The sequence below is a fragment of the Mesoplodon mirus genome, assembly GCF_964341445.2.
Source record: "Mesoplodon mirus genome assembly, chromosome: X".
Taxonomy (NCBI): domain Eukaryota; kingdom Metazoa; phylum Chordata; class Mammalia; order Artiodactyla; family Ziphiidae; genus Mesoplodon; species Mesoplodon mirus.
Window position 1 is genome coordinate 50,177,330 of NC_138981.1, and position 19,470 is coordinate 50,196,799.

At 36.5% G+C, this 19,470-nt stretch overlaps 1 protein-coding gene across 7 annotated transcripts in view; it reads left to right on the forward strand.

Annotated features, from left to right (window-relative positions):
• Window positions 1-19,470, forward strand: part of KLF8 (KLF transcription factor 8) — a 314,604-nt gene that overhangs the window by 254,193 nt on the left and 40,941 nt on the right. For all 7 annotated transcript variants that reach the window (XM_082610208.1, XM_082610205.1, XM_082610204.1 and 4 more), the window contains one exon: window positions 7,867-7,940. In XM_082610208.1, coding sequence (XP_082466334.1) covers window positions 7,869-7,940 — 72 coding nt within the window. In that variant the 5' untranslated portion in view covers window positions 7,867-7,868. The remainder of the gene's footprint in view (window positions 1-7,866; window positions 7,941-19,470) is intronic.

Genomic DNA, 19,470 nt, shown 5'->3' on the forward strand with positions numbered 1-19,470 from the left:
TTCTTTTCAGATGTTCAATAGTAGAGCATACTGCTAATGTATAAAAAATCTCCAATATTATTATTTTCAAAATCATCAAACTATTTCAAAGTTCAGGATAGTAGCAATTACTTTAAGGGAGAAAAAGAGTGTTGCTATCAGACATCATCCCTGGATTCAGATCCCTGTAATTTACCAGCTATGTGACCTTGAGATTACTTAATTTCTCTGAGTCTGTATTTCTTCATGTGCATAATGGAATCAACAGTAGTACCTACCTCACAGAGATTGTGAAAATTAAATATGTCCCTTTGGAAATGCCATAGGAATGAAATGATATCTGGGATTTGCCTAAAAGTAGCCATTGAGGTGGAGGAGAGAGTTGGGAGTACAAATGAAACAAGATTTTTCATGAGCTGATAATCACTGAAACTGGGAATAGGTGGGAACAGGTACATGGGATTCATCTTTACTTTTGTACGCATTTGTGATCATACAAAATAAAAAGGTTTTTTTTTAATGCTGTAGGAGTGAACTCAATTTCGCCTAATGGTTTGTGGAGAACTTAATTGTCTTTCTTGATATCAGCTTCACAGATTAAGCAGAAACTTGGAAAACTATAGCTCTTTCATCTATGTCCTCTGTCGTATATTATAGAGTGTTATGGAAGAGATCTGAAAAGGGCTAAGTAGTTTACTCAAAATGACACTCCTAGATAACAGTGAACTAGAACCCAGGTCTCCAGCTCCTAGGTAAAAGATTTTCCCATTGTTCATGCTGCTTTCTTTAACTATAGCACTTTTAACATAAGTTCTATCAGTTTCTTGCATGTAAGATTATTTTTAAAAAATAAATTTACCTGTTTGATGGAGGACAAGGGAACTAGTTCTAGAAATCTGAGGTTAATTTATACAATACTTTTAAATCTGTCTTTCAGTTGATCCTCTCAATGATCCTGTGAGGTTCACAGTGATCTTATGAGCAAGAATTATTTCTACTTTCTGTATTAAGTGATGGGACTTGTCCAAAGTTATTCAACAATTTGGTCATTAAACTAGAACTAAAACTCAGGCCTGGAGTTCATTGAACCTTGAATCCACTAGTTTTAGACATTTATAATAACTCCCTTTAGCTTTCATCTTTTCCAGAATCAAGAATCTTAATCTCTAGCACATTCCAGAGTGATTTTTCTTTCATGCATATTTGGGTTTCTCTGTGGAAAAGAAAATGGAGCTTAACATCAGCATCTAGGGGGAATGAAAGTGGCTGAAAGCACTGGAAGGCTTGCAGGTGATCCTGTAGAACATGAACTCATGTGAGAATGGAGATAAACATATAAAAATTCATAAGATTAGATATTGTTATTGTGAGTGGTTTGGATCTTTAAAATGTGACTGTATGTATTGTACATATCTTTATGTACTTTAGTTTTGGATTTTCTGACAAAAGTATTCCTAAAAATTTATATGGAGATTTCACATTTACACCTTATAAAGAAATTTTATGTGTTATCACAATGGTCTTCATAACAACCCTCTGAGGGGTAGGGTCAAGCTGATGTATCTCTATTTTGCAGATGAGAAAACTGAGGCATGGAAAAGTCAAATGGTTTGCCCAAAGTCATACAACTCTTTTCTGGTGTTTCTTATCACCTTATCTTTTTATTACCTCACATTACTTCACTGCTTCAAGCTTAGCTGGCTATTGTAGTAATGATGATATACTGTTTCTTTCTTTCACATGGTATATGATGTCAGTCTTCAGGTTTTTTGTGGTAATATGCTCTTTCCTCTTAAATTCATGTTGTTGTTTTTTTAAACATTTCAGTTGCCCCTACTTTCTTTAATCTCGCTCAGGAAAGCTGAGAAAACAAGCTGCAGACATTTCTTGTCTTGGAGCCACTTCTGAGTACCTGCTCTGGTGGTCATTCCTATACTTTGGACTAAGTACCTCAGACACCCTCCAGATTTTATGTATGTTGAGACTCTTGAATAGAAAACTCATAGTGAGCTACCTGCTGAGATGCCACAAGTGGAGGCTCTTTGAGTTTGGGTTTTCCAGTCTTTCCTATGGTGATAGGTATGACCCTGTTTGGAAGAAATGAGAGAAAATGGAGGATCTTGCAATCTCCTTTTATTAAGTTTTTTTTTCTAGCAACGGTATACCCCCCATTATGTAACCTTCAAGCAGAGGTTGGGAGATCTCACTGGCACCCAGGTCATGGAGCATTATAGCTTCATTATAGCTCTAGACTGCTGAGGTTCATATCTCAGTTCTACCATTTACTAGCTGGGTGATTCGGGGATAAGCTACCTCATCTCTCAGGTTCCTCATTTTAAAAATGGGGAAATAATGTGCCCACTCCTAAAATTATGAGGATTAAATGAGCTAATGTAAGTATTTGTTCTTTTAGTAGCACTGTACCTAACACATAGTAAGTACTCAGTGTCTGTTGGTAATTATTGTTCTTTTATCAACATTCTATTGTTAATGTCATGCTCAGAGTAGCCTCAATCTTGAAGGTTTTCCCAGAGATCCATTGTAAAACTCTCTATTCCCCTGGAAGTTATATAATTAAACTGTCTGAAAATATATGTGTATCTACTTGTCCTTTAGTTACCTTTTTCTAATATAAAAGACATAAGAAATACTCTTTTAAAAATACCTATAGGGCTTCCCTGGTGGTGCAGTGGTTGGGAGTCCGCCTGCCGATGCAGGGGACGCGGGTTCGTGCCCCGGTCCGGGAGGATCCCACATGCCGCGGGGCGGCTGGGCCGGTGAGCCATGGCTGCTGGGCCTGTGCGTCCGGAGCCCATGCTCCACGGCGGGAGAGGCCATGACGGTGAGAGGCCCGCGCACCACAAAAAATAAATAAATAAATAAATAAAAAGTAAAAATAAAAACCCCTATAATCTCAAAACCCTAAAACATTGATTTTCAATTTTCAAGCAGTTTCAGAATTTCTTATGGGTCAGAGGCTGAAAGTGAATGCTTTCTCAAGATCTTCCAAAATAATTGACTTGTTTTCCTTAAACTTGTTTTTCTTTTAGCGAGCAGTTTTCTAGAAAGAAGGTGCTCACCAGATTTGGGATATTAGAAAGTAGTTAGGGAGCACTTTAATTTGAGTTAGAGGATAAGATTTCTGGTTCTGACTCCATCACTGCTAAAATATGTGACCTTGGTCCTCCAAATTCATTATCTGTAAAATGGGAATGATATATGAAAGCTGTCTATTTCCCTACTGTAAAGCTATGTAGATGCACATGAGGAATTATTATTTGTATTGTCAAAATGCGCTGTCTTGTTAAGTACTAAGTACCTTCATAGGTCAGTGTCAAGATTCCCAAAGCTTTGCTTTCTTTTGTATTGATAGTTGTAGGCTCCAGTGACTCTGCTTTGCTTCCCTCCTTATAGGCTTAACTTCTCACTTCATCCCTAGACACTTTTTTCCTCCTCAGTGCTAACCAAAGAGTGGGTTATGTTCTTACTAGTCAGTCACCTGCTCCTATCCCTTAGAGGCACTGTTCACTTTCATAAAACAAGCAGATCAGTGTGGAAAACAGTTGGTAATAAAATAAACTTTGAACATGACAAAGGTAGTATAATCTTATGAAATTTCTGTGGTCATGGTCCCTGGAGCATCGTTTGTGAGGTTCTACATATATGAGACGTTGACCTGCTGTGGATAGAGCTCAGTTCTCCTTGCTCTCGCCTCCTTTATTTCTTCCTCCAATACTCCCTTTCTTAGAAGAAGGACCAGAAAGTCCAGCTTCTAGACCTTTTTTTGTTTTTTTTTGGCGATGCCACTCAGCATGTGGGATCTTAGTTCCCCAACCAGGAATTGAACCCCGTGGCCCCACCACCACCGCCGCCCTGCAATGGAAGCATAGAGGCTTAACCACTGGACTGGCAGGAAAGTCCAAGAAAGTCCAGCTTCTAGACACAAAGGCTTTAAGAGCCAATTCAAGCAGAATAATGGTTATTATCTCAAGTAGGTAACTTGCATTTCTGAAGCTCTCCTGCCTGTGCGATTCACATCTCAGTGGCCCAAGACATACCCTAACCCCCTTTGGGTATTTCCTGACCAATTATCTCACAGCTTCTGAGCAGCTGTCTAGTCTCAGACACTTAGAATAGCAACTCCAACTTTAGAGAAAAGTGAAAGGTTTATAAAGCACTTAAAAAAAATAACTGAGCTTTCTTTAACTGTTCTGTAAGCCCTAATTTCCTTCTGTTTTACATTTTGTCTGGCAAAATATTAAAGTAAACATTTTTTTAAAAAAAGAGAAGCTTATACACCTTCCTGATAGCTTTCTCTTTACTCATTTTTACCAACATTTAAAATGTTATCCTGGGTTATCTAATGGCTATTCCAATTGGCTGTTCTATGGAGAGTACGTTAACCAGAAATGGCTGAGACATTCCTGACATTGTCAGCTATCCTCCTTGTGCCATTTGACTAAAATATTTGTGATATGGGTGGGAGAAAAAGTATTTTTCAGAATCCTTGATTATTGCTATTAAATAATATTAATATTATTTTATATTATAATATTTTGTCATTAAATAACCATTCTTATTCCCATGATCATTCATTCACCGGACATTAGCACATTGTATGGAGGAAGTACTCTGCTAAAAGAAAGGGATACAGAGAAGAACAAGACGAGGTAACTATTGTGGGGCTCACCTTATGGTAAGGGAAACAGACAACGCCTTTGTGCCAGGTACTGTTTTAAACATTTGAACACATATTAAATTGATAAATCCTATGAGCTGGTACTATTATTATTCCCATTTTACAGTTGAGGGAACAAAGGAAAACTTTCCCAAAGTCTTATTGTTAAGAAGTTGCAGAACCAGGATATGACCCTAGGCAATGTGATGTACGGACTAGAAGGGGAAGTGACTGGGAGATGAAGGTCTAGGTTTAAGAGATATTTCTGAAGTAGAATTTATGCTGCTGATAACCAATTGGCTGGAGATGGAGAGAGAAGGGTCAAAGGTGACTGACCCTCAGTCACTGAGACTGAGAATGTGTTGATAGTGGTGCTAAGCAATTTAGATTGTAAATATAGGAGGTGGAGAAGGTTTGTAAGCACGTTGAGTATAAACAACCTGTCTGATTCCTAGGAGCTATTCTTCTGGGCCAGAGAGAAAAAGAGATTCTGGCCATCAACAATAATAATTGTGGTGATGATAACAATAGCTAATTATATTGAAAACTTTTTATATGCCAAGAACTATTTTAAGTGAGTTTACATGTACTAATCCATAGAATCCTCACATCAGCCCTATTAAATCAGTGTCATTTCCTCTACCTCTAGGCAGGTAGAGAAATTGAGGTTCACAGGGGCTAAACATTTTGTCAAAGTCACTCTGCTTCCTCAACCCTGTTGTTTCATAATCCATAGGAATTGAGGAAGACCAGATAGGAGAGGGCTCTTGTAAGTTGTCCTGGCTAGAAATAACAAGGCTTAGTTTAACCCATGTCCCCTGCATTGGAAGGTGGATTCTTAACCACTGAACCACCACCAGGGAAGTCCCCTCCCCTCCTTCTTAAAATCAGAAAAGGCTGCCCTCTCTGGCATCTCATACTTCACAGTTAATTACACCTCAAACATCTCTCATACATAACCTCTCTAATTTTCTTTTATTCTTTCCCACTCTTGTCCAACTCCTGTACTTGAGAAAACACACTTCATTCTCCTTTTCTGTCACTCATCAAAATCTTTCAGAAATGTATTGAACACCTGCATGTGCCAGACACTCTTCTAAGCCCTTGAAATACATCACTGAAACAAAAATTAAAGATGAAAATCTCTGACTTCAAAGAGCTTAGAGTCTAATGGAAATTAGAGTTTTCTGCATCTGACTTCTAGTGTGCTTATTCCTTACTATGCTTCTTCCTTCATTAACCCCAACCCCTACTCTTAAAGAGGCTTCATAGAAGCCTTAGGACTCTGCAGAGAACAATTTTAAATCTTTTAATTTTAAGTAGAGGCTTAGAAAACAAACTGCCTTGACAAAGATTATAAGATATAATTCCTGGGCATCTAACTCCCAGGTCAGTGCTCTCTGCTGTACTTGCTGACTCTCCATGTCTGGTTGACCCAGATCTAAAACTGATAACAATGTGCCTAGTATAACCTCTGACACATAGTAATATGCATAAATATTTAGTGAATGATGAATGTATATGTGAGCAGTTCTACTCATATACTTAGATCAAAGAAAAGAAATTGTGTTTTGAGATAAAATTGGAGATATTTTAGAGTGTCAGAATTCTCCAGATTCTTTGATAGTGGCTCACAAATTTTCCTCATAATCTCAAGAGAAGATTCATTGTGTGTTATTGCCTATCTAATAATCTAATTAGAACTGGTTTCCTCAATTCCTGACAGTTAATAAATAAAAGAATTATTTATAGGTTTATCTTTTACTTTTTGTGTGACTGTATTATAATTTGTATCCTTGCAGGTTGTTCATTTGCTGTGTTTTAACTGCATTAGGTCTTAAAAAGGATATTGTGAAGTGACCTGTAAAATGAACATTTCTATGGGTAAATGTAGTTGACATCCAAAGCAATTAACTGATTTATGGACTGTCTTTTGAAATGCAACCAAGTCATAAATGAGGAAACTAATTGTAATTGACTTGGAGGCACTTAGTGTGATCTGAAATCTGACCAATCAAGTCAAAAGCAAGCTATGAATTCATCTTTCTTACCCTATCTTTTCATCTCTGATGAATGCAGATAAATCAAAGGAAATCTGGTTGAAGAGGTGCTGGTAGGTACTAATGATGGAAATGATTGTAATGGTATAGGGCAGCTGAATGAAGCCACCGAGTGTTTACTTTCATAAGAGGAAAAAGTAAACACTTGGTGGCTTCAATCAACTGCTCTACGCCATCACAATCATTTCCTTAACTTGGGATTTCTGGTTTTCTTTAATTAACAGTAATGTTTTGATGTTCCAACTACCTGCCCTTTGTTGCAAAGCTCCTATACATCCTAGCTCCCCCCTCACCTCCTCAGAGCAGTTCTCTCAGGGTTACTTGAGATGCTGCCTCCTGGGCTTGAAGTCCTAAAATTTCCTGCCAAATAAAACATAAATCTCAACTTTTAGGTTGTGAGTATTTTTTTAGTTGACTCTCTCTCTCTCTCTCTCTCTCTCTCTCTCTCTCTCTCTATATATATATATATATATATATATATATATATATAGAGAGAGAGAGAGAGAGAGAGAGAGAGAGAACTTAATCCCTGTGCTGTACACCTGAAACTAACATGACATTGTAAATGAACTATACTTCAATTTAAAAAACCCTAAAAAACAGAAAATAAAAACAAAAAAACAAAATAAAAAAGAGGAAAAATTATCTAAGAAGGAAATTAAAAATTGCTTATATTATCCCCACTTGGCTTGTATGTTTAAGAGAAATAGGAAGATAAAATGCTTCTTTAGAGAGATTCGGCACTGATGTGTAAGCAAGTTCATTAGGGTAAATATCCACACAGGAGCATGGAACTCTTTAGAATGAGAACTAGGCCAGGAAGGGGAGGATTCTGGAAACTATGTAGCTATGATGATATTCCTGTGAAGATAGTGCTAGTTGGAGATGTTGGAAGAAACAGATTCATGTGCATACAGGATATGAGGGGAGGAGGCAGCTAGTATTGTTGGGGACCAGTCAGAGCTATCTTGGTGAGTAGAATATGTAAATTAGAGTGTTGTCCAAATACTGACTTCTCAGTATCTATTAAGTCCTGAAAAATAATGTTCATAGAATACAAACAGGGGTAACCAGGGGTAATGGCATACTATATGCATATAGTGGGTTAGATTTAATTTTTAAATTGTCTTTCCCTTGATTCTTTTCCAGATATGGATCAACTCATAAACAACTTGGAGGTCCAACTTAACTCAGAAGGTGGCTCAAAGCATATATTCAAACAGGTCAGTTATCAAGAAAATGAGATACTAATATTGAGCCATAATAGTGTTGAGTATCTGGTAATTGTCATAGAGCTGAAGCTCATTTTTCTTTCTAACAACATGTTGGGAGCTGAGAAGGGGTGAATGAAGGGAGGTTTCCAGGAGGTACCTGGAAGCCTGGGTTTCTGGTTCAAATAGGGAGTAAATCTGGCGTAAAAGTAACATAGCCTTTGGAATCAAGGTTATAGGGACAAGATTAGACACTTCGTAGACAACAGCAGTCATTTATCTAGCACTAGTCCATATTTTGGGCACTCTGAAGACTAAATGCAATGTCTTATTTAATCCTCACAATAACTGTTGGATAGTGTGTTAGTCAGGGATCTCCAGATAAACAGAACCACCAGAATGTGTATTTCTCAATTTCTCTCTATCTATAGATATACATAAAATATGTATCTATCTATATCTATCTACTCTATGTATATCTGTCTATATATATAATTAATATATATATTATATATAAATATATAACTTTACATATAAAATAAAAATATATCTATATCTATAGATCTATCCAAATATATCTATATCTATCTACCTATTTATAGAGAAAGAATTTTTAAATATTTATTTTATTGAAGTATAGTTGATTTACAATGTTGTATTAATTTCTACTGTACAGCAAAGAGATTCAGATATATATATATATATATACACATTCTTTTTCATATTCTTTTCCATTATGGTTTATCACAGGATACTGAATATAGTTCCCTGTGTTACACAGTCTTTTTTGTTTATTCCTTCTATATATAATAGTTTCCATCTGCTAATCCCAAACTCCCAATCCATCCCTCCCCCACCCTCTCCCCCTTAGCAACCACAAGTCTGTTCTCTATGTCCCGGATATATGCCTAGGAGTGGGATTGCAGGATCATATAGCAACTCTATTTTTAGTTTTTTTGAGGAACCTCCATACTGTTTTCCATAGTGACTGCATCAGTTTACACTCCCACCAACAATGTAGGAGCGTTCCCTTTTCTGCACACCCCAGAGAGAGAAAGATTTTAAGAAATTGGCTCACATGATTATCGAATCCTAGTGTATCCAAAATCGGATGGGGTAGGCTGCCAAGCTGGAGAGCCATAGAAGATTTACAGTTCTAGTCCAAAGGCAGACTGCTGGAAGAATTTGTTCTTCCTTGGAGATCAGTCTTTGTTTATTGAAGCCTTCAAGTGATTGGATGAGGCCAACCCACATTATGGAGGGTAATCTGCTTTAGTCAAAATTCAATGATTTAAACATTAATCTCACCCAAAAAAAACTTCTTCACAGAAACATTCAGAATAATGTTTGACCAAATATCTGGGCACCTGGCCCAGCCAAGTCGACACATAAAATTAACCATCACAGATATGTATTCTTAATGTTCCCATTTTACAGATAAGAAAGTTGTGACCTTGGGCATTCCCGAACAAGGATTCAAAACGGATTGCCTGGTTTTTACAGCTAACCACTCTGTGTTAGATGTGGAAGTCCCATCTTGCTCAGGGTTGAGTTCTAATGTCATTGCATAAGTGAAAACCAAATACAGTCAAAATTATCCTTGAAAATCCTTTAAATTGCCTGTAAAATTGAGCATACAGTTTTGTGTATCCAGTACTGATCTGTTTCTTTACTTAAGTCACCAGATAAAGTACCTGGCTGACAATTAAGAGTCATATTTTAGAAAAAAAAATGTTTTTAATCATTAAATGCTTTGCCTTTGGTGTACAACTGAATTTGTTTGTTACATGTGCATATGGATGAGATGCCCTTATACTCTTTTAATGACATTAAATCCAATGTAATGTCTTATTTACCTTACTTGTAGCTGTTGCCATTTAGGAACTATTAGCACATCAAAAGTTGCTAATTATTGCAAAACTTCTGCTTGTTGCTGGTGCTTTGTTATAGTAAATACTAAGAGGAAGCTGAGTATAAGTGTTAGTTAAAAATTGATTAAACTTGTAATAAAAAAATTCAGGGAAATGTTGTCAAGCATGCATAGCTATCTTATTTTGAAATCTCAGTACACCTAAATACAATTCAAAATGTTTTTCCATGCGTTAAGTAGAGTAAGGTTCCAAAATTTGAGGTCACTTTGAAATTGGTGTAATGTATAGAAAATTCTGGATAGTAGATGATCTAAGCATTTTTTTGTTTGTTCATTTCTTGCCATTTCCAAGATATCTTGTTTTTAGTAAAGCTAGGGTACTTGTGGTACATGGCCACAAAACACTAACCATGTCCCAGGCCCAGAGCTTGTGTTCTATAACAGTGCAATGCTGGCAACATCTTAGTGGGCAGAAGCCTCCTAGTTTGGTTCATTACATGATTTGTTTATGTCATGAGGTAGGATTGGTGGATGGGTGTCTAGCTCAGTACACACATCCTGCTCTCACTTCTTTGAATTCCTACATCACCATACCATATAATGAATGAGTACTTGCTTGTCACCTGTCCTTTGTTTATGGTTTATGATTATTTCCCAGAAGTAGGATTTCTTGGAAAAAGTGTATGAGCAGATCTAAGGTTCATACTGTATCATACATATCTTCCCCCCTCCAACTTAATATTGTTAACATTTTGGCACATATTCTCACATAGTTGTATATATTCTCTCTCTTTCTCTGCCTCTCTCTGTGTGATTCTCTCCCTCTCTCTCTCTCTTTCTCACTTATTACCTTTGAAAGTAACTTACATCAAGAAACTTCAAGCCTAAATAATTCATCATGCATCACATACAAATAATGACATTCTCCTACATAATTACATCAACACTAATACACCCAGGAAAATTAGCAATGTTTCTATAATATTACCTAATTGGGTCATTCATTTCTCAATGGTTCTCAGTGACACCTTTTCCCAAACCATTCTTTCTTTCTGGAATGTGTTTCAGTCAGCCTGTTTAATTTACCAAATCCCACACTATCCGTAGGACCCAAATTCTAATTTCTTCTCTTCCATAAAGAACTTTAATTGATAACCCCAGCTCTCACTAATCTCTAGTGCCCTGAACTCCTGGAATGCTAAATTATCTGTATCAGTCACTCATGTGGCTCTGCTTGTTACTTTTTTTCTAATTGTCAACAGCTTCATGTAAATATCTCATTTAAAAAAAAATAAAAATAAAGTCTTGTGATGATGGCAGAAGAAGAGTAATGACTGAAGCCTTATTGTGGACAGGGTTTTTGTTAAGAATTGTTAGACCACAGGGCAGACTTTGTCTACAGAAGGACAACTCATGATGGTTTGCTGAAGCAGGACCCTGCAAGATCTTATTTCGTCAAGGCAATAAGAATAGCCTATATGTTCTTCAAGTTCTATACTTTCATCAGTCAGTTTCCATTTTGGATTTTCCTGAATAATATATTTGTCAATATAATGAATAACTGTGGATTGAGTACTAGCTAATCACAAGGCCTTGAACTCATGACATTATTCTCAGCAACACTCAAGGTCTAGGAGATGGCCTCTATTTAGCAAAAGATAGTAAGTTTGCCAAAGTAATATCCATTTTATATTTAACATTCAGAACTTCAGCTTCCTTAGGTTTCTGGGACTAAAGCAGAGTCCAGAAACTCCCTGAAAATTTAACTAGATCTTTCCTTAATGTATACTGGCAGACTGTTTATTTCTATATCTGCACCCTTAGGTTTCTGGGACTAAAGCAGAGTCCAGAAACTCCCTGAAAATTTAACTAGATCTTTCCTTAATGTATACTGGCAGACTGTTTATTTCTATATCTGCACCCACAGTCTACATACTTCTAGAGAAACGATATTATACCTAACCTCTTCTTTTGTTTTTGTTTTGTTTTGTTTTGTTTTTCTTGGCCATGCCCCACTGCTTGCTGGATCTTAGTTCCCCGACCAGGGATTGAAGCCAGGCCATGGCAATGAAAGCCCCGAGTCCTAAACACTGGAACACCAGGGAATTCCCAACCTAACCTCTTCTTATGCTTTCTGTTGTAACTCTATTTCTCAGTGTTATCAGGATAATCTCTGTTATCTCAGATATTCCTGGGATTCTGCCTCTTTAATCTGGGAAGGGAGCTAGTTAGGTGAAGGGACAGGTAGGAAATATGGGAAAAATATGAGCTTAAGTTGATATTAGGGATTCAGAGGAGAAGGAATTTTTAAGTTCAGCACAGCCATTCTTGACAACTTCTCCACATCCTCCCCCTCCCCACCAACACAATTCTACTGCTCACCTTACCTGGATGGAGTGAATCCACCCATGAGGGATGGATTACATTAGAAGTATGTCAAACAGTGGGACAAATCACAGAAGACATGTCTTAGAGGGGCAGATTGAAGCAATATGTGGACCACAAACAAGGCGTGAGTTGGGATTAGGTCCTGTAAATCGAGAAATACCATAGAATAGCAGAGGGAGAAATCAGATGGCTGTCTGGCTAAATTCTGCGAGTAAAATGTGGATACTTCTTGGTGCCTTTATTCATGCTCAGCATGCTCGGAGGGTATTTTAAAGAAAGTCAGAACAAGAGAACACTGCCTATTCTTGCCCCTCATCATTCTCTGAGTTAAGGCCCATATTATCTTTCATCTAAAATTTAGAAATCATAACCATAATATCATTTGATAATGATATTATGGATAATGATATTATGGATTGAGTCCTTTAAAAATTACCAGTAATTCTTTAATATCATCCAATATGCAGTTAATATTCAAATTTATCCAATTGTCTCATAAATGTCTTACCAAGATTTTTCCTTATGATTCCATTTTGACCTCTTTAAATCCTGTCTTATTCCTTCTTGAATCTATCCTTCATTAAGGAGCTAGTTAAATATCACAGAAATAGCTCTGCCCATGTCACTCCCCTCCTCAAAACAATTATCTTTTATCTCACCCAGCCTTTCCTTGAAATTCACTTTCTCTCATATTCCAAAAATAAAGCATAGTCATATTTTGTGTAAGGGATGCATTCCTGAACATCTCTCATAATTCAGAACTCCCACACCTCAAGTATAATCCTGATAGAGAATGGAGTCTTGTTTGTTTACTGGCTAAGTAGCACTACTATCTCCAAAGCCATCTTCAAGGTCCAGATATTGCTTGGCAATGGCAGTAAACAGTCCACAATATCCTTGACCTTTTTTTTTTAAATTGAAGTATAGTTGAATTATAATTTTATATAAGTTTCAGGTGTACAGCATAGTGATTCAGCATTTTTACATATTATACTCCATTAGAAGTTATTACAAGATAATAGCTATAATTCCCTGTGCTATACAATATATCCCCATTGCTTATCTATTTTATACATAGTAGTTTTTATCCCTTAATCCCCTACCCCTAATTTGTCTACTCCCCTTTGGTAGCCACTAGTTGGTTTTCTATATCTGTGAATCTGTTTCTGTTTTGCCTATACATTTGATAGTATTATTATTATTTTTTTTTGGCTGTGCCATGCAGCATGCAAGATCTTAGTTCCCCGACCAGTGATTGAACCTGCAGTGAAAGCGCTGAGTACTAACCACCGGACCACCAGGGAATCCCCTGTATTATATATTAGATTCCATATATAAGTGATATCATACAGTATCTTTCTGTCTGACTTCTTTCACTAAGCATAATATTCTCCAGGACCATCCAAGTTGCTGCAAAAGGCAGAATTTCATTTTTTATGGCTGAGTAATATTCCATTGTGTGTATGTGTGTGTATGTATACATATACATACAGCAGGTTCATATATATATATACACCACATCTTTATCTATTCGTCTATTGATGGACATGGGTTGCTTCCATATTTGACAGTTATGAATAGTGCTGCTGTGAACATTGGGGTGCATGTATCTTTTTGAATTAGTGTTTTTTTTGTTGTTGTTGTTGTTTTTCCAAATGCATACCCTGGAGTGGAAATGCTGAAGCATATGATAGTTGTATTTTTAATTTTTTGAGGAATCTCCATACTGTTTTCCATAGTGGCTACAACAATTGATATTCCCAACAGTGTAGGAGGGTTCCTTTTTCTCCACATCCTCTCCAACATTTGTTATTTGTAGACTTTTTGATGATACTCATTCTGACAGGTGTGAGGTGATATCTCATTGTTGTGTTGATCTGCATTTCTCTGATAATTAACAATGTTGAACATCTTTTCATGTGCCTGTTGGCCATCTGTATGTCTTCTTTGGACAATGTCTATTCAAGTCTTCTACCCAATTTTTTTTTAACTTTTAAATTTTTATTTTATTTTTTATACAGCAGGTTCTTATTTGTTATCCATTTCATACACAACAGTGAACACATGTCAATCCCAATCTCCCAATTCATGACAGCACCACCACCCCACCCGCCGCTTTCCCCCTTGGTGTCCATATGATTGTTCTGTACATCTGTGTCTCAATTTCTGCCCTTAAAACCAGTTCATCTATACCATTTTTCTAGGTTCCACATATATGCGTTAATATACGATATTTGTTTTTCTCTTTCTGATATACTTCACTCTGTATGACAGTCTCTAGATTCATCCATGTCTCTACAAATGACCCAATTTCTTTCCTTTTCATGGCTGAGTAATATTCCCTTGTATATATGTACCACAACTTCTTTATCCATTCATCTGTCAATGGGCATTTAGGTTGCTTCCATGACCTGCCTATTGTAAATAGTGCTACAATGAACATTGGGGTGCATGTGACTTTTTGAATTATGGTTTTCTCAGGGTATATGTCCAGTACTGGGATTGCTAGGTCATAAGGTAATTCTATTTTTAGGTTTTTAAGGAACCTCCATAATGTTCTCCATAGTGGCTGTATCAATTTACATTCCTACCAACAGTGCAAGAGGGTTCCCTTTTCTCCACAGCGTCTCCAGCATTTGTTGTTTGTAGATTTTCTCATGATGCTCATTCTAACTAGTGTGAGGTGATACCGCGTTGTAGTTTTGATTTGCATTTCTCTAATAATTAGTGATGTTGAGCTGCTTTTCATGTGCTTCTTGGCCATCTATGTCTTCTTTGGAGAAAAGTCTATTTAGGTCTTCTGTCCATTTTTGGATTGGGTTCTTTGTTTTTCTTAATATTGAGCTTCATGAGCTGTTCATATATTTTGGAGATTAATCCTTTGTCTGTTGATTCATTGGCAAATATTTTCTCCCATTCTAAGGGCTGTCTTTTCATCTTGTTGTAGTTTCCTTTGCTTTGCAACAGAGTTTAAATTTCATTAGGTCCCATTTGTTTATGTTTGGTTGTATTTCCATTACTCTAGGACATGGATCAAAAAAGATCTTGCTGTTATTTATGTCAAAGAGTGTTCTTCCTATGTTTTCCTCTAAGAGTTTTATAGTGTCCAGTCTTACATTTAGGTCTGTAATCCATTTTGAGTTAATTTTTGTGTATGGTGTTAGGGAGTGTTCTAATTTCATTCTTTTACATGTAGCTGTCCAGTTTTCCTAGCATCACTTATTGAAGAGACTGTCTTTTCTCCATTGTATATCTTTTCCTCCTTTGTCATAGATTAGTTGACTATAGGTGCATGGGTTTATCTCTGGGCTTTCTATCCTGTTCCATTGATATATGTTTCTGCTTTTTTGTCAGTACCATATTGTCTTGATTACTGTAGCTTTGTAGTATAGTCTGAAGTCAGGGAGTCTGATTCCTCCAGCTCCGTTTTTTTCCCTCAAGACTGCTTTGGCTCTTCTTGGTCTATTGTGTCTCCATAAATACTTTAACTTTTTTGTTCTAGTTCTGTAAAAAATGCCATTGGTAATTTGATAGGGATTGCATGGAATCTACAGATTGCTTTGGGTAGTATAGTCATTTTCACATTATTGATTCTTCCAATCCAAGAGTATGGTATATCACTCCATCTCTTTGTATCATCTTTAATTTCTTTCATCAGTGTCTTATAGTTTTCTGCATACAGGTCTTTTGTCTCCCTAGGTAGGTTTATTCTTAGGTATTTTACTCTTTTTGTTGCAATTGTAAATGGGAGTGTTTCCTTAATTTCTCTTTCAGATTTTTCACCATTAATGTATAACAATGCAAGAGACTTCTGTTCCTTAATTTTGTATCCTGAAACTTTACCAAATTCATTGATTATTTCTATTAGTTTTCTGGTGGCATCTTTAGGATTCTCTATGTATAGTATCATGTCATCTGCAAAGAGTGACAGTTTTACTTCTCCTTTTCCAATTGGTATTCGTTTTATTTCTTTTTCTTCTCTGATTGCTGTGGCTAGGACTTCCAAAACTGTGTTGAATAATAGTGATGAGAGTGGACATCCTTGTCTTGTTCCTGACTTTAGAGGAAATGCTTTCAGATTTTCACCTTTGAGGATGATCTTTGCTGTGGGTTTGTCGTATATGGCCTTTATTATGTAGAGGTAATTTCCCTCTATGCCCACTTTCTGGAGAGTTTTTATCATAAATGGCTGTTGAATTTTGTCAAAAGCTTTTTCTGCATCTATTGAGATAATCATGTTTTTTCTTCTTCAGTTTGTTAATATGGTGTATCACATTGATTAATTTGTGTATATTGAAGAATCCTTGCATCCCTTGGATAAATCTCACTTGATCATGGTGTATCATCCTTTTAATGTGCTGTTGGATTCTGTTTGCTAGCATTTTGTTGAGGATAATTGCATGTACATTCATCAGTGATATTGGTCTGTAATTTTCTTTTTTTGTAGTATCTTTGTCTGGTTTTGGTATCAGGGTGATGGTGGCTTCATAGAATCAGTTTGGGGGTGTTCCTTCCTCTGCAATTTTTGGGACTAGTTTGAGAAGGAGGGGTGTTAGGTCTCCTCTAAATGATAGAATTCACCTGTGAAGCCATCTGGTCCTGGAGTTTTGTTTGTTGGAAGATTTTTAATCACAGGTTCAATTTCATTACTTGTCATTGGTCTATTCATATTTTCTATTTCTTCCTTGTTCAGTCTTAGAAGGTTATACCTTTCTAAGAACTTGTCCATTTATTCCTGGTTGTCCATTTTATTAGCATAGATTTACTTGTAGTAGTCTCTTAGGATGCTTTGTATTTCTGTGGTGTCTCTTGTAACTTCTTGTATTTCCATTTCTAATTTTATTGATTTGAGGCCTCTTCCTGTTTTTCTTGATGAGTCTGACTAATGGCTTTTCAATTTGGTTTATCTTCTCAAAGAACCAGCTTTTAGTTTTATTGATCTTTGTTATTGTTTTCTTTGTTTCTATTTCATTTATTTCTGCTCTGATCCTTATGATTTCTTTCCTTCTGCTAACTTTGGGTTTTGTTTGTTCTTCTTTCTCTAATTCCTTTAGGTTTAAGTTTAGGTTGTTTATTTGAGATTTTTCTTGTTTCTTGAGGTAGGCTTGCATTGCTATAAACTTCCCTCTTATAACTGCTTTTGCTGCATCCCATAGGTTTTGGATCATTGTGATTCTGTTTCCAGTTGTCTCTAGGTATTTTTTGATTTCCTCTTTGATTTCTTCAGTGATCTCTTGGTTATTTAGTAACGTATTGCTTAGCCTCCATGTGTTTGTGTTTTTTACATTTTTGTTTTTGTTTTTGTTTTTCCTGTAACTGATTTCTAATCTCATAGCGTTGTGGTCAGAAAAAATGCTTGATATGATTTCAATTTTCTTAAATTTACCATGGCTTAATTTGTAACCCAGATGTTTATCCTGGAGAATGTTCCATGCACACTTGAGAAGAAAATGTAATCTGCTGTTTTTTGATGGAATGTACTATAAATATCAATTAAATCTGTCAGGTCTATGTGTCATTTAAAGCTTATGTTTCCTTATTAATTTTCTGTTTGGATGATCTGTCCATTGGTGTTAGTGAGGTGTTAAAGTCACCCACTATTATTGTGTTATTGTTGATATCCTCTTTTATAGCTGTTAGCAGTTGCCTTATGTATTGATGTGCTCCTATATTGGGTGCATATATATTTATAATTGTTATATCTTCTTGGATTGCTCCCTTGATGATTATGTAGTGTCCTTCCTTTTCTCTTGTAACATTCTTTACTTTAAATTCTATTTTGTCTGATATGATAATTGCTACTCCTGTCTTCTGTTGATATTTCCATGGAATATCTTTTTCTATCCCCTCACTTTCAGTCTGTATGTGTCCCTAGGTCTGAAGTGGGTCTCTGGTAGAGAGCATATATATGGGTCTTGTTTTTGTATCCATTCAACTAGCCTGTGTCTTTTGGTTGGAGCATTTAATCCATTCACGTTTAAGGTAATTATTGATATGTATGTTCCTATTACCATTTTCTTAATTGTTTGTGTTTGTTTTTTGTAGGTCCTTTTCTTCTCTTGTTTTTCCCACTTAGAGAAGTTCCTTTAGCATTTGTTGTAGAGCTGGTTTGGTGGTGTTGAATTCTCTTAGTTTTTGCTTGTCTGTAAAGCTTTTGATTTCTGCATCAAGTCTGAATGAAATCCCTGCCAGGTAGAGTAATCTTGATTGTAGGTTCTTCCCTTTCATCATTTTAAATATGTCATGCCATTCCCTCTGGCTTGGAGAGTTTCCTCTGAGAAATCAGCTGCTAACCTTATGGGAATTCCCTTGTATGTTAACCTTATGGGAGTTCCCTTGTATGTTGTCATTTTTCCCTTGCTGCTTTCAATATTTTTTCTTTGTCTTTAAATTTTTGCCAATTTGATTACTATGTGTCTCAGCCTGTTTCTCCTTGGGTTTATCCTATATGGGACCCTGTGCACTTCCTGAACTTGGGTGCCTATTTCCTTCCCATATTAGGGAAGTTTTCGACTATAATCTATTCAAATATTTTCTCAGTTCCTTCTCTCTCTCTTCTCCTCTGGGACCCCTATAATGCAAATGTTGTTGCATTTTATATTGTCCCAGAAGTCTCTTAGGCTGTCTTCATTTCTTTTCATTCTTTTTTCTTTATTCTGTTCCACAGCAGTGAATTCCACCATTCTCTCTTCCAGGTCAATTATCCATTCTTCTGCCTCAGTTATCCTGCTATTGATTCCTTCTAGTGTATTTTTCATTTCAGTTATTGCATTTGTCATCTCTGCTTGTTCTTTAATTCTTCTAGTTCTTTGTTAAACATTTCTTGCATGTTCTCTATCTTTGCCTCCATTCTTTTTCCACAGTCCTGGATCATCTTCTCTTTCATTATTCTGAATTCTTTTTCTGGAAGGTTGCCTATCTCCACTTCATTGAGTTGTTTTTCTGGGGTTTTATATTGTTCCTTCATCTGGTACATAGTCCTCTGCCTTTTCATTTTGTCTATCTTTCTATGAATGTGGTTTTTGTTCCACAGGCTGCAGGACTGTAGTTCTTTTTGCTTCCACTGTCTGTTCTCTGGTGGATGAGGCTATCTAAGAGGCTTGTGCAAGTTTCCTGATGGAAGGGACTGGTGGTGGGTAGAACTGGCTGTTGCTCTGGTAGGCAGAGCTCAGTAAAACGTTATTCTACTTGTCTGCTGATGGGTGGGGCTGGGTTCCCTCTCTGTCGGTTGTTTGGCCTGAGGCGACCCAACACTGGAGCCTACCCGGACTCTTTGTTCGGGCT